At 36.7% G+C, this 24,801-nt stretch overlaps 1 protein-coding gene across 5 annotated transcripts in view; it reads right to left on the bottom strand.

Annotated features, from left to right (window-relative positions):
• Positions 1-24,801, bottom strand: part of dspa (desmoplakin a) — a 114,249-nt gene that overhangs the window by 30,194 nt on the left and 59,254 nt on the right. For all 5 annotated transcript variants that reach the window (XM_039753380.1, XM_039753379.1, XM_039753378.1 and 2 more), the window contains 7 exons: positions 20,602-20,727; positions 15,547-15,699; positions 9,439-9,593; positions 7,013-7,139; positions 5,749-5,986; positions 3,536-3,882; positions 1,229-1,407 (listed from right to left, as the gene is read on the bottom strand). In XM_039753380.1, the coding sequence (XP_039609314.1) occupies positions 1,229-1,407; positions 3,536-3,882; positions 5,749-5,986; positions 7,013-7,139; positions 9,439-9,593; positions 15,547-15,699; positions 20,602-20,727 (1,325 nt within the window). The remainder of the gene's footprint in view (positions 1-1,228; positions 1,408-3,535; positions 3,883-5,748; positions 5,987-7,012; positions 7,140-9,438; positions 9,594-15,546; positions 15,700-20,601; positions 20,728-24,801) is intronic.

Below are 24,801 nucleotides of genomic sequence, written 5' to 3'. Positions count from 1 at the left end.
AACAATTATTGAAAAAGTTTAAAAAACAAAAACAATAAAAATGTAAAAATAAATGCACACACACATACAAATGCAACAAAAATTTTATAAAACAGTTCACACAAGTACCATTCACTCAAAGCAAGCCTAGCATCTGATTCAGGCTCATAGACTCTACATCTCTCTTGTTATCAGACAGCAGCTGAAAATGTGTAAATTTGCTTGTGATTACTGGAAGAGTGTTGTATGCAGGTGCATCTCTCAAAGTAGTCACTCTTCGGACACGATATAGACACTGCATATATTATACCTTTGATACTATGTAGTAGATGTTAATTAAATATTCCATAATGAACACGGTTAATATATGTGTGATTTGAGATAAACTAAACAGAGGTTACATTCATAAAGTTGGCTTCTAGAGAGTAAATACACAACCTCTCACAGTGAAATTAAACTCACCTTATATCTACTGCCTAAATGAAACTGAAAAATATTACTTCATGCTCTCAGAAGAGCTTGCCATATTCTGCTGAGTCACCTAGATGAAATGTGTCCTTTCTGTACCATGTGAAAAAGTGTATAAATTTCATGAATACTTCAAATTGTCATATAATTGACATTTTGCCCACAATACTTTCTTTGGGCAACAAAACACATAATTATTGCAAATGCAGCAGTGCACAAACACAGCTGTGGCCGACTCCCCATGAAATATTCCCAGGAAATAATTGTTAAAACACAATGAAAGAAATAAACAGCATGCCCACTTCATGTTTATTGTTACACTCTGGTTTGCTTGAAAGTTTGCTGTGTAAAATGCAAATAATCCAAATTGAGATTGAAACAAAGTAAGTTATCATCTGTTGTTCAAACCAAGTAAATGGACTATGAATGTAAAAATGCCTGCACCTAATATCTAATTTCTAATGACAACTGTGGTGAATTCAGTGATTTGGAAAAACAGTAAATATCTTCATTGCCTTTGATGTTCTAAAACAGACCAAAATGATCATGTTAGAATATAAATTTGTGAAATGAAGCAGAACATTTCCAAAATAAAATTTGTGAATGCTGTGTTTTAAAAATTTACATTTTCTGAGATTTTTATATTGTGGTCAGGCATTATGAATTTTTATGGTACTTATTTCTCAAAATTAAATACCTTACTCATTTGTAGGTCTTCACAGAATTTAAATGACACTAGCTTTTTTAATCATTTATCTCCTTTGTCTCTTGACAAACATACCTTTCTACATATAAATTTGTAAAGCCGTTCAGGCAATCCAGTCTTTTAGATATGATTTTCAGCTCTGATTCCAGAAAACTTCTTTGATCTGGATCATTAATTTCAGAAAGCTGTCTTGAAATCTGCTCCTTTAGTTTTGAAAAGTTATCTTGCATAGCTCTTAAATCACCATAAATACCCTGAAAAAAGGCACAGTAACACATTGGTATTTGACACCAAATTGCAGAAGTAAGCATTTTATCCATTGCCACTTAAAAGAATAACTTTTTCTGAAATACAATATATACAGTATATGCTTTATATCTCAGAGAAATTGCATTGCTCATACTGTTTACGTGCACTCATTTCCCTATATAAAAGAGGAAATATTTTTTACTGAGTTTAAAGCTTCATTCAAATGATATGAAATATTATTGTAAAAGAACAGGTATATAGAGAGCTTGAGAAACTTCTTCCAGTACTACAAATTTGGGGAGATACCCAGACAGAAAATTTTCAAGGTGATCAAAACTATATAGGCAATTATCACAAATGAACAGTTGTTTGCAGGGTGCAAGAGAAAGTAGACAATTTTCCTGAAATACTGCTACAAGTTCAGTATATGTACAGCTATCAAAACAGTTATTCTCTGTTATGTAACTCTCAAGGTCATGGTTGCCTTTTTGGTAAAGCACTACTAAATGTACTAACAGACTGACAAGCAGAGTTAATTATTTGCTTAATAATCATACTGCAAAACATGAAGATACTAAGTAGGTGAAAGGGAAAATAAAAATGCTTTAAATAACACAAGCCATCCCACAATTTGAGAAGAATACAATTTGTATTAAATTTGATTGGTGCTGGTTGTGTTCTTGTGATGATGCGGTTCGGCTCCATGCTCCCATCGGCTGTTGGGAGCCCTTGAACCCAACAACGCGTTGATAGATATAACCAAGATGAGCTAGACAGTGGAGGCAACAACATAGCAAGGGATGGTATAAATGTGCAAAAGTGCTTTTATTAAAACAGTCAACAAACGAAGTATTTCAAATAAATAGTGCAGTGATTCCAAATGCAATAAATAATCCAATAAAAGAAAACGTGGAGGTTAAAACACTACAAAAAAAAACAATCCTTTTAAAACGAGGTTAAAAGCGTTCTTAAGGAAGCAGTCTTTAAAACAATGCCAAGCCCGGTGCTTCTTTTCTATTAGCGTTAGCGTCTCACCTGCTTCTCCCATACGGGCCCTGCAACAAGTGAGACGCTCTCTCTGCAGCTGCCTTTTTCCATTTGCAACACAGGTCTGGAGACCTCCGAATCCTGGCTTTGGTCTGGCACTCATCCCAGTCCCGAGACTTGGTTCCGCCAACGCCAGGGCGCACGTTGGGGAATCCAACACCAAGCCTCCCGACCCGCTGCCTTTCCCTGGTCACAACCGCTACCTGATCACTCAGTGGGAGCAACTTCAACTCCAACTCCTGGGTGTCAGCCTAACACCCAGATTTCCTCGCAGCTGCCCACGAGCGCTCGTTCGCCCACACGCTCCTTGTCTCTCTCTCTCTCTCTTGCACCGACTTGCTCCCTCGCTTCCTGTAACCTCCATCCTTTCTTCAATCCTTTTCGTTTTCTCTCTGATCTCCTCCCAACCGACTCATGCTTCTTTGAGGTGCCATAGCAGCTGCAGCACATTAGCCACGGAACAATCACGGATGTGGGCAGTCCCTCACCTGTGCACTAGGTGAGAAATGCCCACACCGCAGATCGCCCCGTGACTTGCTATGGCCACCACGCCCCTCACGAAGCCGCCTAGCGCGTGATTTATTTAATGTAAAACTGCTGGCCTTTGCTAAACGAGCTGTGGACCCATAACACAACAGTTCTGTCCAAATTCCACAACTTATAGCAAGTGGTCTGACCTCAGTTTACAACAAGTACAATTTTTAAGGAATTTACAGTAAAGTTAAAAGAGCAACCACAACTATATTTTTTATTCAAAAGTATTAATTACCAATGACTCTAAGAACTGTGATCCCAAGTTTATTTAATCCACAGAATTTTTCAGAGTCTACAGATGTACATTATGAGAAAAGCAAGAAAATGAACATACTAAATACACAAAATGCCATAGATGTCAAATATGAGTAAGCAAGTCATAAGAAACCATCAGTGCCACTAAACGTTTCCGACTACCTTGATTGAATCACATATGTTTGTGTTATTTGAAAAGTGCCTAGAAATTAGATTGATCCTGAGTCTAATGTTACTGCTTTTTGCTGTATAAAAATTATCCTAACCAAATAGCATTGTTGAAATGGTATACTGTACCTCCATCATTGTTATTCTCTGGTTGCACTCTTTCACCATGTCACCACCTATTGGAATGTGGATATGCCTGGTCATATCAAGCTCATACCCTTCCAGTCGCTGTCGAAACTGCTGCAAATCCAGCAAGCGCTGGCTAGAGATGCTGGACCGGTCACTTGAGAAATCAGTTACAACAGTATTGCGCCTCAAATCTAGAGAGGCTCCTACACCAATATGATCAGATTTTCTTGTTTTTGATGCTGATCCTGATGTTGATCCCAATGTTGATCCTACTGTTGATCCTGATGTTGATACTAATGTTGATACAGGTGTTTGTTTTTGAATTGGTGCGGTTGAGATCACAATTCCTATAAAAAAAAAGATTACATGTGATTTGTTGGACAATTTCTTTTTATGTGATGATAAAACAAGTTTAAAAGATGTATATTTTGCAACAAATTTATAAGATTTTAAATGTATTCTTGAAAAATAAACAAACCATATGTAAATAATTATCTTAGTTTACTATTATAATTTACCATCAAAATTTTAATCAATACTGTTTCAACTGAGTTTTCAAATAAATTATTAAAGGCATTGTGGTGCATGTGCTTAGTAGCTGGTTGGAGTATTATTTTTTGGACAGGTTAGAGAGGGTCTCTATCTAATCTTCTATGGTGTTTGCATGGATTGTGCATATCTTAAATGCTTGTTTTAATGGTACACATGCCAGTGCAGCCTCATCTATCTACTGTACCAATTAAGGTGACCAGACTTTGGTTTTCAAAGATGAGGATGGTTTTGGCGTCTTTAAGACTTGATGCATACCTTTATATAAAATTAACCTTTATTCATTTTCTAGTCATAAACTTTAATAAATTTAAACACTTTAAACTTCTAAGTACGCTTTTAATAATAAATAATAATAATAATAATAATAATAATAATAAATTTTATTTATATAGCACCTTTTTAAACAAGGGTTGTCATTTCTCTTCCAAAAAACACAAAAATATAAAGGTGCTTTCATTCACAAAATTCTGTACTGTCGCAGACCCCTAAAGCACTCTATTACACAACCAGACCAGTCTCAAATATACACCATTTCCAAGAGAAAGAGTCTGGTCACAATCTATCTGTCTGTTGTTTGGAAATGATTGGAACAGGTCTACTCTTACCGTATTGTGTAAACAAATAAGCAGTTAAACAGATTTATTCACAGCTGTGTGTTCTGCTTGTAGACTCTACCATTTTTTGGGAATTTACTTAGGCTATGTGATAAATTCAAATGACTTTTAGAGAAGAAAGCAGGAATGTAGTTGGGAGTGGTATAGAACGTTTTGCAGAAGCAACAAAGAGCCGACAGAACCAGGATGGAATTTTGATCAGAGTGGAATGAGACTTTGCCAGAAGTGTTATCAAACAAATCTGTACTACACAGATGTCTAAACAGTATCACCATGCACACTTGAAATATCAACAATCACTGCAACAGTAGCATTTACTTAAGGAACATGATATTTACACATTTAAATATAAAAGGCAGTGTTGTGTGTCTTATGTTATACTGATTCTTATTAAGCACTATATTCTAAAATTGTACATAATACAAGAAAAGAAAGATTTATAAATTAATTTGTTTTTCAAAAGCCACTTACTCTAATAAAGGGCCATGGTTTGTCAGAGCCATACTGGCAATGGTGAGTGCTGTTGGCCAATTTTATTTTAAACAGCCTTCCACCACTAAGCTTTGTGTTTAATTGTTAACAATTTAAACTATTACCTTTATTTAAAACTTAGCTATAAAATATAATCTTACAAATGCATTCTTGTTTCATCATGAAAACAAAATAATCTTAATTATAAATGTTAACACTTATAAACTGTCATCGAGTAAATTTTATATATTCAGTGTCTGTCACCATAATTGTTGGAAGAGTTAGCCAGTTTAAGGAGCACTCAGCAATTAACGAATTGATTGAGAAGTGTGTACATTATGAAGTATTTAACATGCTTCTTTAGTTAAGATGGGTTTTGAGAAATTATGCGTTTGGGAAATGCACCCCTGCATGGCACTTTCCTTTTGTTGAAATATTACAGTTCCACAAACATACTCTGAAAGACTCAAGCTTACAAAATAAATGTTACGAATTGAGTAATATAAATCCAGTGTTTTTTTTTGGATTATTAAACAAGTACAACATACACCTTTAGTCATGCAGAAACTTTCTTACCACTGTCATAAAAACCAACATTGTTTGAAACCACTGTATTTTCCTCTTTTCTTTCTTGTGGTAAATTTACTATCAATTCATCATAGTGTTCACGCACAACATTGTATTCTGCTTGAATTTTCATTTTATCCTCTTCTCCAATTATTTCTGACCCTTTACTGTTCTTCAAGAATTCTTGATAGTGTATCTCTAAATTCTTGACCATCCTTCTATAATCTTCAGGTCGCATTGTCTTCAGCTGAAATAGGGACAACAAGACTTTTATTATATTCCGTCAGACAATAAACAGGATATACAACTTAGCCTAGTAATTTTCAAAAGTCAGTTTGTTATTGAAAAATTTACTTTTGTAATGTAAAGTCAATAATCCATGTGGCAGAATAGCACAGGAATGTCAAAATGCAATCAACTAAAAAAAATGTAGAACAAGATGCATGGTTATTACTTTCTATTGTATTACATGCTTACCCTTTTTCTTTTACAATATTTAGTCCATTGTTTCAATTTTTCCTTTACATTTTCAAATACTTGCAGATAATAACATGTTTTGCTTATAAATGTATTAGCAACTTCCCTTAATATTTGAAGCTTTTATATTTAATGTCTTCACTAGCAGTTTCTTTTTCCATATGAAGCTGTTCAAATTTCTAATTTGCTTACATGTTCCTACCTGAAGCTGTTTGTAATGAGGCATAATATATTTATAAATCCAGTTTATGCAAATTGTATAATACATTCTTTTCTTTTGGCTTCACATCAGTAGTATTTTTTCATGTATTTATTTAATTTAATTAAATTTAATTAGGGAGACAAAAACTAGAGCTATGCTGTGATCTTACTCAGAACATGTGGAATGTCCAAAACTTTGGTTATAGCTCCACATTTTTGGTCAGAAATCAATATGTAAGATTTCGTCTAAATGCAATAATATATAAAAAAAACCTGCAGCCACAGTGGGTCTCCAGGATCAAGTTTGGGAACCACTGGTCTATACTATTGTGCCATAACATGACACAAGACTATGGTTTGAATATAAGATAATAAGTACTCCAAAAACACAGCACAAGGACTTTAAATTATGACGTTAAAATTAATATGATAATATTATTATCACTATAATTAACTTATTTTCTGCACTAGTGTGGACACCTAATATCCACAATATATTTTAATGCTTTTGTTGATGTTATTCCACAATAATATTTTCACTAATAGAGAATAAAGGATAACAATAAGAATTAATATAAAATTGAAATAAAGATACCGTGTTGATTGTTAGGGAACTGATGGTTGTAATATCTGCCATCAAGTAGTGCCAAGACTCTATACTCTTGAGGTTGATAAACAGCTGATTCCAGATGGTCAAAATTGCTTCATAGTATTGCTCAATTCTGGGAGAAAAATATCAGTCACGTGTACAATAAGCAAATTAGTGAATAATTCAATAAAGTCAGTAGTTTCTTGTTTCCCAATTTTTATTATCACTATGAACCTATAATGTTTCAGGAGTTAAAAAGGTTACTTTTGCTCAGTTAACTCTACCCCTAATGCTACTTTGAATCTTACAGTATTTACTAGTATAATGTAAAATGTAAAGGCCCATTAAAAATAATACAGGGTGAGCCAAAAAGAAGTACCACATTTCAAACGTTTATGCTACAAAAACACTACAAGATAAAAATTTATTTCATTACAACACAAGAAAGGGTATACAAAACAGATTTTTTTTAAACACAATATCTTCAAGGTGGTGGCCATCATTAACTATACACTCTTTAAGACGATTTCTGAACGCTTGCATTTCTTGTTCCATTTCGAGGGGAATAGCAGCAATTTCTTGGCGAATAGCATCCTTGAGGGCTTCAAGGTTTTGAGGTTGGTGTATGTATACCTTTGACTTGAAATAGCCCCACAAAATCGCATGGAGCGAGATCAGGCGAACGTGAAGGCCACCTGACATTGCCGCACAGGCAGGTCAACTCCCCCAGAAATATCTTTTGCAAAACTTGCATGGATCTCCGCGCCATATGAGCGGTTGCTCCATCCTGTTGATAATATTTTTTGTATCTCACACCCTGATACACCTTTATCGTAACAGCATCCCTTATCTACGATGGAGCGTTCGATCAGAAAAAAACATGAAGTTGGTTTTAAATTAAAAGTCTTTGAAGTGGCGAAAGAAATTGGCAATTGCACTGCTGCAACAAAGTTCGATGTATCTGAGAAACTGGTGCGAGATTGGAGGAAGCAACAAGATGTAAAAAAAATAATAAAATTTAAGTGTCGTATTTTTGAAATGGCGTATAAGTTGGGGTCTGATTTTATGAATGATTTTTTCGGGTTTCAAGGCCCCCGATTATACATGAATATATATAGTAATTTGCATTTATGTTAGGCAGAATGCCAAGTGGGGGCTAGGTGGTCTTTTTGGCCTTGGAATCTGTGCAGATTTTTTTCTGTCCTCCTGGCCATCTTACCTTACTTTTTGCCTTTGGTAATTATTATTTAATATTGTTAATCTTATTTGCTTTTCATTTCAGATAATTTTCTTTTTGTCATCTTGTAAAGCACTTTCAGCTGTATTGCCTGTATGAAAAATAATATATAAATAAATGTTGTTCTTGTAGCTGTGTGATGGCCAGTGCAATTTTCTACACTGTGGTCTGCTGGGCTGGTAACATCGCTTTAAGAAAGGCTCATCAAATCAACAAGCTAAGTAAAAGGGCAAGCTCACTTATAGGATACACTCTGGAACCCCTGGAGGAAATAGCAAAAGAGAGAATTAAAATAAAACTAAGTACCACTATGAACAATGCTGCACATCCTGTCTCTGACACACTAACACCGAGTACTTTCTGCCAACAAATTAGTCAGCAGACGTGTGTCATGAAACGCTACTGGGGTTCCTTTATACTAAAAGCAATATGTCTGCATAATGCCTCACTGTAACTATGACACCCAAGTCAAAACTTTTCTTTGTTTTCAATTTTCTTGCTTTATAGTCATTCTGGTAAGTGTTCACACCAAAGTGAGTATTTGTATATTTATTTACGGACTTATCTACCTATTTATGTATTTATTTTAAGAGGTTCTATAAAAAAACAATTTCCCCCTGGGAAATAAACCTCTGCCTCTATCTATCTTGTAAGTTTTAAGGCTTTTTCTATCACTTATGATAGCGTGGTTCCTTATAGCCCCATTGTAAGATGAAAGAAAAGGCAAAGTACTTTTAAATGTAAAAAAAACACTTCCCATTAATATATTCCATGAATGTGAAGAAATTACATTGACTTGAAAAATACCGAACTTACCCTTTAACCTTTTTATCTGATCTGCTGTTGTACTCTACATAAAGAGTAATTTTAGATGGGACACTGTATCTGTTTGTTGAGTGGGGGTTGATTGCTGCTTTTCATGGAGTGTCTTTGGAACATACTATTTCACTTGATGTGTGGTTTTCTTATGACAGACTTGTACTTTGCTATTATGTTTGTTGTTTTAAAAAATTATTATTGAATTAACTGCATTTAATAGAATTTCCTATTTCCTGTAACAATTTTCATTGAAGAAGGCTTTAAATAACTCTTGCACATGCACACAAGTTTAGCACTATAAATACCTTTTAAGTTTTACCAAGGTTGTATTAATTGTTTATATCAAACATTATTCAGAAAGCAAAGGACTTCTTACTTGGAAGCTATGTTAATACTCAGAGGATTGGGAGGAGGAATAATAAGGCAAACAGAAGGAACTTCCATTTCCAGTCCACCTGGGCCTGTTACTTTCCACTTGCTGCGTTGAGAGTTATTTTGTAGAATACAATCGTTGTCTTTGTTGATTGTTTTCTGGAAGACAAATTACGGAACAATGATTTAGCAAAAAGCAACAAAATAAAAAATGCAATTTACCACACATTAGTATTACAATATACTATGGCTTTTTACATAATGTTAAAAGTTTTACTTACATCATGACACGCTACTTTTAACTGCCTGTACAGAGGCTTGTAAAAAATAAAGAATCATTTGCTTGGGAACAAATCATAATGATTCAATAGCAAATAATCTGTTGAAGGAGAAGTGAAGACACTAATAATGCATACTTCATATAGAAATGTGTACTTAAACATTTAAATTTATAATTTCTTATAATGTCAAGCGTATATGTATATATATATATTGATAAATTATATATATTCATATTCTATATACAAATTTGCCATTTGCTTCTTAAGAAAGCACATATCCAAACCAAAAGTTAAACTCACATACAGTATATAACAAACTCTTAAAATGCTACTGGTTCAGCTGAAAGTAATGCTAAAATTGCTAATGTAGCAAAATTATATACATAACCCAGCCATAGGGGATGCACAAACCAGTGTGTTTATTCGTGCCAGTCCCAAGCCCGGGTAAATGGGGAGGGTTACATCAGGAAGGGCATCTGGTGTAAAATTTTGCCAGATCAACATGCGGACAACAATACAGATTTTCATAGCAGATTGCTCAGGTCCAGGGTTAACAACGGCCACCTGTTACTGTTCTGTTAGCCAAAAGGGTGCTGGTACAAATTGGGCTACTGCTGGCCAAAGAAGGAGAAGAAGGTGGGTTAGGTGACATGTCCAGAGGAAAGAGGAGAGAAAGGAACGTACAGAGAGTGGAACTGAGGGTAGGAACTTTCAATGTTGGCAGCATGACTGGTAAGAGGAGAGAGAGTTAGCCGATATAATAGAGAGAAGGAAGGTTGATATACTGTGCATGCATGAGACTAAATGGAAGGGAAGTAAAGCCAGGTGGATCAAAGGTGGATTCATATTGTTCTGTCATGGTGTGGATAGGCGGATAAATGGGGTAGGGGTTATTCTGAAGGAACAGTATGCCAAGAGTGTTTTGAAAGTGAAAAGAGTGTCAAACATAGTAATGATTATAAAGCTAGAAACTGGAGGTGTGATGATGAATGTTGTTAGTGTACAGTTAGGTCCATAAATATTTGAAGTGCAGACTTTCAGCTTTAATTCAGTGGGGTGAACAAAACGATTGCATAAAAATGTGAGGCAACTAAAGCATTTTTTAACACAATCCCTTCATTTCAGGGGCTCAAAAGTAATTGGACAATTGAATCAAAGGATATTTCATGGGCAGGTGTGGGCAAGTCCATTGTTATGTATGTATCAATTAAGCAGATAAAAGGCCTGGAGTTGATTTGAAGTGTGGTGCTTGCATGTGGAAGATTTTGCTGTGAACAAACAACATGCGGTCAAAGGAGCTCTCCATGCAGGTGAAAGAAGCCATCCTTAAGCTGCAAAACAGAAAAACCCATCCGTGAAATTGCTAAAATATTACAGTGGCAAAATCTACAGTTTGGTACATCCTGAGAAAGAAAGCAAGCACTGGTGAACTCAGCAACTCAAAAAGACCTAGATGTCAACAGAAGACAACAGTGGTGGATGATCGCAGAATCATTTCCATGGTGAAGAGAAACCCCTTCACAACAGCCAACCAAGTGAACAACACTCTCCAGAGGGTAGGCATATCGATATCCAAGTCTACCATAAAGAGAAGACTGCATGAAAGTAAATACAGAGGGTGCACTGCAAGGTGCAAGCCACTCATAAGCCTCAAGAATAGAAAGGCTAGATTGGACTTTGCTAAAGAACATCTAAAAAAGCCAGCACAGTTCTGGAAAAACATTCTTTGGACAGATGAAACCAAGATCAACCTCTACCAGAATGATGGCAAGAAAAAAGTATGGAGAAGGCATGGAACAGCTCATTATCCAAAGCATACCACATCATCTGTAAAACATGGTGCAGGCAGTGTGATGGCCGCCAGTGGCACTGGGACACGAGTGTTTATTGATGATGTGACACAGGACAGAAGGAGCCAAATGAATTCTGAGGTGTTCAGAGACATACTGTCTGCTCAAATCCAGCTAAATGCAGTCAAATTGATTGGGCGGCATTTCATGATACAGATGGACAATGACCCAAAACATACAGCCAAAGCAACCCAGGAGTTTATTAAAGCAAAGCAGTGGAAAATTCTTGAATGGCCAAGTCAGTCACCTGATCTTAACCCAATTGAGCATGCATTTCACTTGTTGAAGACTAAACTTCAAACAGAAAGGCCCACAAACAAAGAGCAACTGAAAGCTGCTGCAGTAAAGGCCTGGCAGAGCATTAAAAAGGAGGAAACCCAGCATCTGGTGATGTCCATGAGTTCAAGACTTCAGGCTGTCATTGCCAGCAAAGGGTTTTCATCCAAGTATTAGAAATGAACATTTTATTTCCAGTTATTTAATTTGTCCAATTACTTTTGAGGCCCTGAAATAAAGGGATTGTGTTAAAAAAATACTTTAGTTCACTCACATTTTTATGCAATCTTTTTGTTCAACCCACTGAATTAAAGCCTGAAAGTCTGCACTTCAACTGCATCTGAGTTGTTTCATTTAAAATTCATTATGGTAATGTACAGAACCAAAATTAGAAAAAGTTGTCTCTGCCCAAATATTTATGGACCTAACTGTATATGCCCTGCAAGCTGAGTGTGCGATGAATGAGAAAGAAGATTTCTGGAGTGAGTAGGATGAAGTGATGGACAGTGTACCCAAGGGACAGAAAGTGGTAATTGAATCGGATTTCAATGGACATGTTGGTGAAGAGAACAAAGAAACTAGGAGGTGATGGGTAGATAAGGTGTCAAGGAGAAGAACGAAGAAGGTTGAGTTTAGGGAGGAGGTAAGACAGAGATTGGGTGGCAGTGAAGTTACCAGACAGCTAGGCAACTACAGCAGACGCAGTAAGGGTGACAGCTAGAAGGGTGCTTGGCATGACATCTAGACAGAGGAAGAAGGGAAAGGAAACCTGGTGGTGGAATGGGGAAGTACAGAAGAGTATACAGAGGAAGAGGATGGCAAAGAAGAAGTGGGAAAGTCAGAGAGATGCAGAAAGTAGACATGAGTACAAGGAGATAAGGCGCAAGGTGAAGAGAGAGGTGACAAAGGCTACAGAAAAGCGTATGATGAGTTTTATTAGAGGCTGGACACTAAGGAGGGAGAAAAGTACCAGTACCAATTGGCTAGACAGAGGGACTGAACTAGAAAATAAGTGCAGCAAGTTAGGGTCATAAAGTATAAAGATGTAAACATCCTCACAAGCAAGGAGGGTGTGTTGAGAGAATGGAAAGAGTACTTTGAGAGGCTGATAAGTGACGAGAATGAGAGAGAGACAAGGTTGGATGATGTGGAGACAGTGAATCAGGAAGTGCAACGGGTTAGCAATGAGGAAGTAAAGAAACTCCAGATTACATACCTGTGGAAGCATGGAGGAGTTTAGGAGAGAGGGCAGTTGAGTTTTTAACCAGATTATTTAATGGAATCTTGGAAAGCGAGAGGATGCCTGAGGAGTGGAGAAGAAGAGTACTGGTGCCGATATTTAAGTATTAGGTGTATGTGCAGAGCTATAGTAACTTCAGGGGGATAAATTTGATTAGCCACAGCTTGAAGTTATGGGAAAGACTAGTGGAAGCTAGGTTAAGAAGGGAGGTGATGAATAGTGAGCAGCAGTATGGTTTCATGTCAAGAAAGAGCACCAAAGATGCAATGTTTGCTCTGAGGGTGTTGATGGAGAAGTATAGAGAAGACCAAAAGGAGTTGCATTGTGTCTTTGTAGATGCGAAGAAAGCATATGACACAGTGCTTTGAGAGGAGTTGTGGTATTGTATGAGGAAGTCGGGAATGGCAGAGAAGTATGTAAGAGTTGTACAGGATATGTACGAGGGAAGTGTGGCAGTGGTGAGGTCTGCAGTAGGAGTGATGGATGCATTCAAAGTGGAGGTGGGATTACATCAGGGATCAGCTCTGAGCCCTTTCTTATTTGCAATGGTGATGGACAGGTTGACAGACGAGATTAGACAGGAGTCCTCTTCGACTATGATGTTTGCTGATGACATTATGATCTGTAGTTAGAGTAGGGAGCAGTTTGAGAAAACCCTGGAGAGGTGGAGATATGCTCTAGAGAGAAGCGGAATGAAGATCAGTAGGAACAAGAAAGAATACATATATGTGAATGAGAGAAAGGTCAGTGAAATGGTGAGGATGCAGAGAGTAGAGTTGGCGAAGGTGGATGAGTTTAAATACTTGGGGTCAATAGTACAGAGTAATGGGGATTGTGGAAGAGAGGTGAAAAAGAGAGTGCACACCGGCTGGAATCAGTGGAGAAGAGGGTCAGGAGTAATTTGTGACAGACGGGTATCAGCAAGAGTAAAACAGAAGGTCTACAGGATGGCAGTAGGACCAGCTTTGTTATATGGGTTGGAGGCAGTGGCACTGACCAGAAAGCAGGAGACAGAGCAGAGTTAAAGATGCTAAGGTTTGCATTGGGTGTGATGAAGATGGACAGGATTAGAAATGATACATTAGATGGTCAGGTTGGATGGTTGGGAAACAAAGTCAGAGAGGTGAGACTGCGTTGGTTTGGACATGTACAGAGAAGAGATGCTGGATATATTGATAAAAGATGCCAAGAATAGAGCTGCCAGGCAAGAGGAAAAGAGGAAGGCCTACGTGAAAGTTTATGGTTGTGGTGAGAGAAGACATGCAGGTGGGTGAAGGGTGTGAAAGAGCAAGAATTAGAGGACAAGAAGATATGGAACAAATGATCCGCTGGAGACGAAAGAGGAAGAGAAGCAAAATTATATACATCACGCTAACACAACAAAGTAGGGCTGCTGATTAGTCGTTGTTAATGAATATGAATAATGTGTTAAAAATTTCTGTGCTGAAATTTTTTTTTACATAACCCCTAAATATGTTAATTTTATATGGTTAATGTGACCGTGCTTTACATGTTATGAGTGAAGAAGTGCCAAATTAATCCAGTTCTGTTGTGGTTTCAAAGGAATTACAATGCACATAAGGGCTCAGGAGTCCCAGCTGTAGCACCCCTGGGTGCGCCTGTTGGCTGCACCCAGCTCCAATTCCCATGGAGCCCTGCGGGAAGCCAAGGCACTGCTCCAACCCAGGGGGGCTGCCATCTAGCATCCAGGGGGAGGTATTGCACAGTCCATGGCTGCTCCCCCTGAATATATAGCGAAGGGGCATCCTGGCCGGGTCCGCCATAATATATATATATTTATTTTGAATTGTAGTCCAGTAGCACAGCCCTGTTGGGGACCGTGGTTGCTCAAAGGCGCGCTGCAGGGAGTTACACTCCCTACTTTTTAGGATTTCCGTATGACCCGAAAATACTTTAGATGGCCGATGCCCTGGCACCAGAAGTACTTTTGGATCTTCAATAAAAAGAACTGACTGCCTTGTTCAGGCAAGTTGAAGCCAAGAGAGGAGACAGATAACGCTTTCCTAGAAAGAGATAAGACAGAAGAAGAGTACTACTAATTGCTTTATGGAGATATTTCTTTAAAATAAAAACCTTTGTTTGAACATGGGACTTGTCTGTGTATTTGTGTTTGAGGTTTGGGGCTCTTTAGCACCCCTGTTGATCACAAAATCATTTAGCTCTGTGTTTTGAGGTTTAAGATTATCAAAACTTACCTGTTTCTGTGACTTACAGGATTGCTTGTTATTTCTTTTTATGCTTTTTTTCTTTTTGTTTATAGCAGTGTGTGTTTGACTGTTATATCTCTTCTGTAATGCATATTTTTGAAATTTAATAACATTTATTTTTTTTAAATCCCTCACATATATCAGGCTACATAAAATGACGTATGCCCTTAAAGTCAGTTCACATCAACATAATGAAATAACCATATTTCCAGTATCTCAGAACTTTTACAGGCTTACCTGCTCCAGTTTGAAGTCACATAGAGCCTTAAGGATGACAGGACTGGTGATTTTATAGTCTGGGCTACGAGGTTTCAGTTGTACAATCGTCTTTGATCTGTTTATTAGATGTTGCACATGTCTTCTAAATTCTGAAGTCCTTTCCTTTTCTTTCTGCAAAATTCATTATAAAAGTCTCTAGTATAACTGTCTTCGAATTAGTACAAGAAAGATTAACATTTTAAACTAAAATTAAAATAATGGAAAATAGAGGCTGAACAGCAACAGTAAGTAGATATGAAGGGAAATAACACATAAAAATATATTTAGAAAACAGGCCCACCAAGAAAAAAAAAATATTTTGTTTATAGCTTAAAATGCAGACTGAAAAAATGTAACACAATACACTAATCCCTCCTCGATTGGGGGCTGCGTTCCAGAACCCCTGCGATAGGTGAAAATCCGCAAGTAGAAACCATATGTTTGTATGGTTATTTTTATATATTTTAAGCCCTTATAAACTCTCCCACACTGTTAACATTATTAGAGCCCTCTAGACATGAAATAACACCCTTTAGTCAAAAGTTTATACTGTGCTCCATGACAAGGAGCAGAGAATTTCGAGAGAGAGAGAGAGCCGAGAGAAAAGCAAGCAATCAAAAATCAATACGGACTTTTGGGCTTTTAAGTATGCAAGCACCGCGATAAAGCGGCATTTTTAGAGAGCGTCCGAATCCTCTAGGCAAACAGCCTCTGTGCAAACAGCCCTCTGCTCACACCCTCCGTCAGGTGCAGAGAACGTCAGAGAGAGACAGAGAAAAGCAAACAATCAAGCACTGCGCAGGAAGCATATCGATATCATTGAGGAGTTTTATTTAATACATAATGCATACTCTGATTGGGTAGCTTCTAAGCCACCCACCAATTGTGTCCCTTGTATGAAATCAACAGGGCAAACAAACTGAGGAAGCATGTACCATAAATTAAAGACCCATTGTCCAGAAATCCGAACCAGCGAAAAATCCGTGATATATATTTAGGTATGCTTACATTTAAAATCCACAATAGAGTGAAGCCCAAAGTCGAAGCGCAATATAGCGAGGATCACTATACACCAAAACAGCAGACCATAACTATTTAAAAGGTCAGTCTATCAGCAATTGAAAAATGAAAGTTACACTGGCTCAAAAGAGAAATACATGCTTATAAAATACTGTACCTGAACAATATTGCAAGACTTGCCAGGTGTCCCCCCACAACCAAAACAGTGCTTCTGGTGACTTGTAAGGAGAAGGGCAGTAGACATATAAAAAATATATGGCTTTCTTGTGTAGTACCAATCAACCAAGCACATGGCAAGTGATGGGTCGCTCTGATAATGCTTTACTAATTTGATTAGCTTCATTAATTAATTGATCCATTGATTAATTAGTTGATCAAGTAATTAATGTAATTAGCTAAAATGCTACAATGGGTAAACCGTGTTGGCAGCTGGTTCTCAAAGTGTGATCCACAAGCGTTAATCAGGTGGATTGCAAAATGTCATTCGTCATATAAGAGCAAAGTTTTATAACTCTTGGATACATCAGCCCACCATATACTGTACATACTTACAGTATTTATTTATACCAGTCAGGCTGCAGCCCGACATGCATGCTACTAAATGGTCATAGTGAAGTATCTAACATTACCACCATGAGAAACACCATCCAACTTCCCTGCAGATGATAATTGTTTCTTAACTTTTCCATGTGTGAGCATGAGGAAAAGATTCACAATGACTCAGCGGGGTTAATTAAAACATAAGTAATAACTTCATTAATGACCAACAACAAAACAGCATTCCCATTTCCTATGATGCTTTTTTCGCTTGTGCTCAATTCCAGAGACATTCTATTATGCTGTAATTCTTTTAGTAAGCAGCATACTGCTATGTTACTAGTAGCATATGCCCATGCTACAGCACATGTTACAGCAGAGCTATCAAAATGAGATTCTGGAGAACCACAGGTGATGGAGGATTAATTCCACACACTTTGTTAATCAGAATTCAATTCCTGCTGCTAATTAAACATTTTTTTTCCTTACTTTTAACTGACTTGCTTTTATAATATTCTTAACCCTTAATTATTTCTTTTGTCCTTAACCAGTCGCCAAAAAATAAAGAGACACAAAGTGAACCAGCTAATGACTATATAACTCCAGGGTCTCAAACTCACGGCATTCCTGAAGGTCTACAATTTTTGACCCAGCCAATTTCTCAGTAAGAAGACAATTATTGCTGTTAATGAAACACGCTATTTACTTCAATAACTTGCTAGTGCTCTCACTCTTCCACACCAGGCATTTCCAAAATTGTTGGTTTTATTTTTTTTCTGAGAGCTTACAAGATGTTTTATAGCCCACACCAGATCATATGTCTCTAAGGTTCACTTTGTTATTTTACATAAATGTAACTGAAATAGATATTGTTATGAACATATGGGTACAAAGAAATCATGTTACAGGTCTTTTGTTGGCTCACTTACATCTCAGCAGCAGTACCAATAAAGTAAAGTAATTGGTTATTAATTAAGGAAGTGACTATAACGAAAACCTGCAGCCACTGTGACCCTCCAGAATCTTACTAGTACTACATCCCTCTACAACACTACTTCAGTGCTGCTCTTGTTTGCTTGTTGTGATTGCCTACTCTTTGTCACTCAACACTTTTTCAATCACAGTCTTTTTCCAATTAAATGTTTATCGGCCACGCGGGTCTCTGTTGCTAAATTCAAAATATGTCAGCCATTTCAGTCTTTTAATTTCATGTAGCTATTGACATAAACCATTTCTACTGCATCAGTACTGTCAGGCTGACCACTGTTGTCTATCTTCATGTCTGAGGGGTTGTTATGGATGACTGGCTGAAATCTAGGGCTTTGAAACGCAAAGCCAGCAACACCGGATTATAATTTTATCATTTTTCAGACAACTACATATAGTAAAATAAATATGGTAAATGTAATGCAGAAGAACACTAACAAGAAGCTGTTGGCCATAGATGGACCACTGCATGTTTGACTTCAGCAAATTCATCCTCATTCTGAACGACTTTAAGTACCACTGATTTATATGAAACAAGTTTTTTTTTTAATTATTAAATCATTACATAATACTTAGTGTTGACAATTCCGCAGTTATGATAAGGTAAAATGTAATATTTTGTGCAAAAGGGCTCTATTTTTCATACATTGCATCCTCCTTGATCTGAGTGCGGCCTTTGATACTATTTGTCATACCACTCTCCTTAATAGATTATCTTTGATTGGCATTACCCACATTCCACTTGACTGGTTTAGATCCTACCTCTCAGGCCGAACTCAGTTCATACAGCGTAAAACCTTCACTTCTGAACCCACCACCATTACTTCAGGTGTGCCCCAGGGATCTGTCCTGGGGCCTCTTCTTTTTATCATTTACCATCGTCGCCTTGGCAATATTTTCCGTAAATATAACATTAATTTTCACTGTTATGCTGATGACACCCAGCTCTACCTTGCTAGTAAACCCACCTCCTCTTTTCCACCACCTTTGCTTATTGACTGCATTGCTGAAATTAAATACTAGCTCTCTTCCAATTTTCTTAAATTAAACAGTGACAAAACTGAGGTTCTCCTCATTAGTTCAAAATCATCATTATCCAAAACCAATAATCTTTCTCTTATTATTGATAACTCTGTTGTTTCCCCATCACCTCGTCTTGGTGTCATCCTCGACAGTACTCTATCCTTCCAATCCCACATTAATAACATCACCCGGTCTGCTTACTTCCACCTACGTAATATTAATCGATTCGCCCTCCCTCACTCCTCATATGACTGCCATTCTTGTTCACAGTCTTGTTATTTCTTGGCTGGACTACTGCAATTCACTCCTCTTTGGTCTCCCTAATAAATCTCTCCATAAGCTTCAGTTAGTCCAGAATTCTGCAGCACGCATCATTACTCGAACCTCATCTATTCACCATATTACTCCGGTCTTGCAGCAGCTCCATTGGCTCCCGATTAAGTTTCAACTGATTTTAAGATTCTGTTATTAACATTTAAGGCCATTCATAACCTCGCCCCTCCATATCTGTTTGACCTTCTTCATGTTGCCATTCCCTCCCGTAACCTTCGTCCTCTTCCTGTATCCATTTGACTGCCCTATCGCCCATCTAACCACCATGAGGAGCAGAGCATTCAGCCATTCTGCTCCCAGGCTGTGGAATTCATCACCTGCTGAGCTAAGAAATATCAAATCATATTCTTCCTTCAAATGTGAACTTAAAATGCATCTGTTTAAAATGGCTTTTTCTTTATGATTACAGTAGTTATGCTTGGTTTTAAATATTTTCTGTTTTAGTTGTTTATAATTGTGTCTTTTATTTATTTATTTATTTATTGTTTGTTCGGCGTACTAGAGTTTTCAGAAAGGCGCCTTGTATAAATAAAATGTATTGAAATGCCCCTTAAAAATGCATCTCCTTCTCTGATCACAGGAGAAGGGTTTTAGAGGGTGACAGGCTCTTCACTGTTGTAATTGGACTTTCAACACACATCAGAAAAATAAATAAATGTCATAGTTATGTAGCATGAAGAGATCCATCCATCCATTTTCCAACCCGCTGTATCCGAACACAGGGTCACGGGGTCTGCTGGAGTCAATCCCAGCCAACACAGGAAACAATCCCGGGCAGGGTGCCAACCCACCGCAGGACACACACAAACACACCCACACACCAAGCACACACTAGGGCCAATTTAGAATCACCAATCCACATAACCTGCATGTCTTTGGACTGTGGGAGGAAACCAGAGCGCCGGAGGAAACCCACACAGACACAGGGAGAACATGCAAACTCCACGAGGGAGGACCCGGAAGCAAACCGGTCTCCTAACGGCGAGCCAGCAGCGCTACCACTGCGCCACTGTGCCGCCAGCATGAAGAGATGGCTCATCAAATATTTTTAATAATACCTTGAAATTTTAAAATGCAATTCTCCCTGACATGCTCATCACTATTTATTGCAATTAATTCACTGATTAGTCTTACCTCCAAGTCTCTTATTAAGTCTTGAATCTGAGACAGTTGTGTGTTCTTATCACACACAAATTTACTTCTTAGCAGTTCTTGTTGCTTCTTAAGGCTGTTTTCTGTTGTTTGTGCATCACTGAAAAACTATTGCAAAAAAAAGTTCAGATTAAAAGCCACAATTAAAATATGGCAAAGTTGCAAGGAAGTTTTTATTGAAGATATGCTATATACATATATACAGTAGATAGTACTGCCAAAGGTGCTTTGCATAATAGGGTACACCCTTTAAATCACTTATTAAAAGACCAAGATCCTCAAAAGGAAGGTGCTTAGTTCACCTCCTAGAGATATCCCAAACTCTATGGGTGATATACAGTATGCACATCCTTAAGAGCTACAAACATATCGCAATTAAGAAACTTGTGTTCAAGAGCCTTCTACATGCCTTGCCTCATAAAGGTCTAGGTGACACCCAAATAAAACTAGGTAGTCCCAGTCTTCCGGGAAACTGTATGAAAGGTCATATATTTTGATTCATAAAATAAAACTTTATGGCACTGTTAAAAGTTATATAATCTGTTATATTTTATTGTTAAAGAAATTTTTAGAGATTTTAGCTGTTATGCTAGGAAAAAGCATATTAATCCTGACTTCAGAGAATTAGTAATTTCCCAGGCAGAAAGGGCAAACTTCATACACTATTAAATATATATGACACTTATGCTGTTCTGCCTTATTAAATCTACTTGACATTCAGTTAATGTGATATGTTGCAAGTGGGTAAAATAATAATTTGTAATTAATACTTTACAATAATCTGTGCTTTAAATTACTTTAAATATGCTACATGAAGCATAATTTAAGCAACAGGAGAAAAAGAGAAGAAAGGTTACAAACACATAGAGTACAAAAAAATCTACTTAGGTAAAAATATTATAGCTTAGGCAAACATGTATTAATTAAAGGTAAAATGATATGTAAACTACTCAAGTAAAAGTAAAAGAAACAGGCGCTGAAAAAAAAATTTAAGTAAAAGTACAATTTAGTTAGTTTTAGAAAAATAACCTAAATCAGTAAATAACCTCAAACAACCTTGCTGTGTATGGATATCCTGAAAAGTACTAGCGGAACATACATAGCAGTACAATAGATTTTACTATCAAAAGATAAATTAATAACAACATATTAATGGCAACATAGCAGGGATCAGAATAGTGTAAAAAGCAGTACAAAATTATTGTTTTAGTATCTGTTTAAATGGTATGTAAGCTGAAAAGTTTTTGGGAAAACAATTTTTATATTTACCTCCAAATTTTTCATATTTGGTTTACTGTTCAATTGATCTGTTAAATGGGATCTAATTAAGCTTTCATTGTTGTATATTTTGATTATTATGTAGTTGTTTCCCTATTGATATATATTGTTTCTTTTAAAATTCCCCACTTTTTTCAGTCCCTATTAAGGACTTTGAAAAGAATGCAATAAATTATATGGGTGCTTTCTTTCTATGATAGATATTTCACCCAAATAAGAAGCCAAAATATTTGTGATCCTTTATTTTACCACATTAAACTTATATGACACCATTTTGGAACAGATGCATTGGACATGTTCACCATGCCCTTGGCAAACTTATCATTTTATTAGTTATATCAAGACACTTAAGTTGGGAATCTACTTTTTCCAACAACATGACACACTACAACTTTTACCCAACTTTTACCATTAAGTTTTACAGCATTTTCTTTTTTATTACTAGGGGCTTTGCCCTTCTCAACTCCGCTTTTGTTTTTCCGGATACACACTTTTAAGATTTTTTTTCTTTGAATTGTTGCTATTTCATTAGTTTCACTTTTATTTCAGAACTTCTGTAAAAACAATATTTGAAATGTTTCGATTCCCAACTTAATGAGGTCAGTGAAACATGTGTTTAATGAATTTGTACCATAATTCAGGATAGTTTTCTCTGTTTGGAATTTCAGCACAGACAAAACAGTCTACATCATCAGCACTTAATAATTTTTTTTTGCAAAGTAACCAATAAGTGCATGTGAGGTTAACTCAGTTTTTGAAATTCTTTTGACTTAGACTTCAAAGCCTTACAATATTTGCATACTTCTGACATATTACCTATGTCCTTATATTCAATCTTTACTTGCCTTTTCGTTATTTCTCTGAGTAATAATTTCTCTTTCTTTGTGCTAATGCAATGTTTACTTTCTTTTGACAGTCGTTTTTTCTGCTTTCATGCTTTCTGCTTTCTGTATCTTGCTCTACATGTGTTTTCGCACCTACGTTTTTGAGTCTTTTGAATTCCAGTTTTCATTATCTCTAACCTGCTCCGCATGTGTTTGGCCCCCTTGTTATTTAACCTTTTTATGACGTTTTACTTTGTTTTCTACTCTGTTTTTTATTTCTGACCTCGCTTTATCCTGCTTTTTTTTTTAATGACACCTGGTCCATGGTGATTATTTTCCCTTTTTCGAGTAATAATTTAAGTTTGTTTGCTCTCCTGCGATCTTTACTTTCTTTTTTTTATACTTTCTAATTTTCCTATTTTCAGTATTCTTTAACGTTCTCCACATGTGTATCGCGCCAACTATTTTTTTGAGCCTTTCGAATTCCACTGCTTTCATAATCTCTAACCTGCTCTGCATGTGTGCAGCGCCAACGTCTCAATTGGACGTACTTTTTTTTCAATTCCACTTGTTCCGGGCTGATAATTAGTTATCATTACTTTTATAATCTCTAACCTGCTCTGCATGTGTATAGCGCAAACGTCCTGATTGGACGTGCTTTTTTTTCAGTTCCACTTGTTCCGGGCTGATAATTACTTATTTTCTGAATTTGCACCTACACTAGATTATTCTTTTTCTTTTTAGTCTCTTCAACGCTTTTGAGTCTCTTTTCTCCACGCTGCTTTCTTCTTTGCTTTGTAGTCTACGTTTCATTTATAACGTATTGTCCTTATATGCTATATATGCACTGAGAGCCCAGGATCTGTGAACGCTCAAAGCCAAAACACTATTGAGTGTGTTGCTGGCTGCCCTTACTCTTACTGTATTTATTTGTAAGTAGGGCGTGTCTTGCAAGAATAACATTTTCTACGTCATCGCGAGACGGTCCTGGGCCAATCTCTTGGCACAAAGCCTCATGTATAATAGAGAGACAATAAAATAATCTTAGTTACATAAAATATTTCCACTGTAGTAACATAAAATGAGAAGCATACTGATTAGCAAACACAAGTAAGAATTTCACTACACACTATACACATGACAATAGTAACACTATAAACCTATAATTTAAAGCTACTGCAGTGCAAAACTGCCCAAATTTACATTTATCTTTTTATTTTCTGAGTTAACATCAAACATTGCTCCGACAATGGCTGCCCTATTAATTCCTGCTTGAATGCATCACTTGTCCATTAGCTGAGGTTTCTGGCTAGATCCATGAAGAGCTTATAATTCATATGACTATCAACACTCTGCATGAAACAGAGATTTTTCTGCAGTGTTCTGTGGATTTGAACACACACACTCACTCACTGGGTACATATATCTGGCTTGACCATAAAAACAAGCACTAGGATTTAGGATTCTTATTCTTTCTGCCATGCTAGATGACTGCTTTGTCAAGATCTACTGCTATATAATTCCTCCTTGCTATAATATACCCATGTTTCTAGATCTGCAACAGTAAAAAGTGTATTTATGTCTCAAGCATGTGTTCTCACATCTGCAGTGTGTAGATGCAGTGGTGTATCTATGAAACAATGTGATTAGCTGTGAGAATGGGACTCAGTAAATTAAATGTGTGTACGTAAAACACATAACCTATTGTCCCAGTCCACTTATGCCATGTCACAGGACTATGCAGATAGTGAATATCAGTTTTGTCAAAGCACAAGTGCATAGTTTTTCAATCCGTTATTTAAATCTCCACTTATGATGAAAGATGTTTTTTTCTTAGCTTGGTGTTTCATTTCAGTCATGTGGTAATGACATACAATATACTATAAAAAGCCACATTTTGTACTGATATAAATTCATGTGACAAAATTTAGTACAAATCATTATTGTCTCATGCCTACATAACCAAAATAAAGAGGGAACACAAATCCATTTAACTAAAACCTGCACTGTGCAGTCCAAATCTACAAGCAAAATATTCCATATTTCAACATTAACTGCTAGAGATGATAATTAAACTGGA

This window comes from Polypterus senegalus, chromosome 5 (genome assembly GCF_016835505.1).
Source record: "Polypterus senegalus isolate Bchr_013 chromosome 5, ASM1683550v1, whole genome shotgun sequence".
Taxonomy (NCBI): Eukaryota; Metazoa; Chordata; class Cladistia; order Polypteriformes; family Polypteridae; genus Polypterus; species Polypterus senegalus.
The sequence above is the reverse complement of the archived record's forward strand: the minus strand, read 5'-3'. Positions and strand labels throughout refer to the sequence as shown.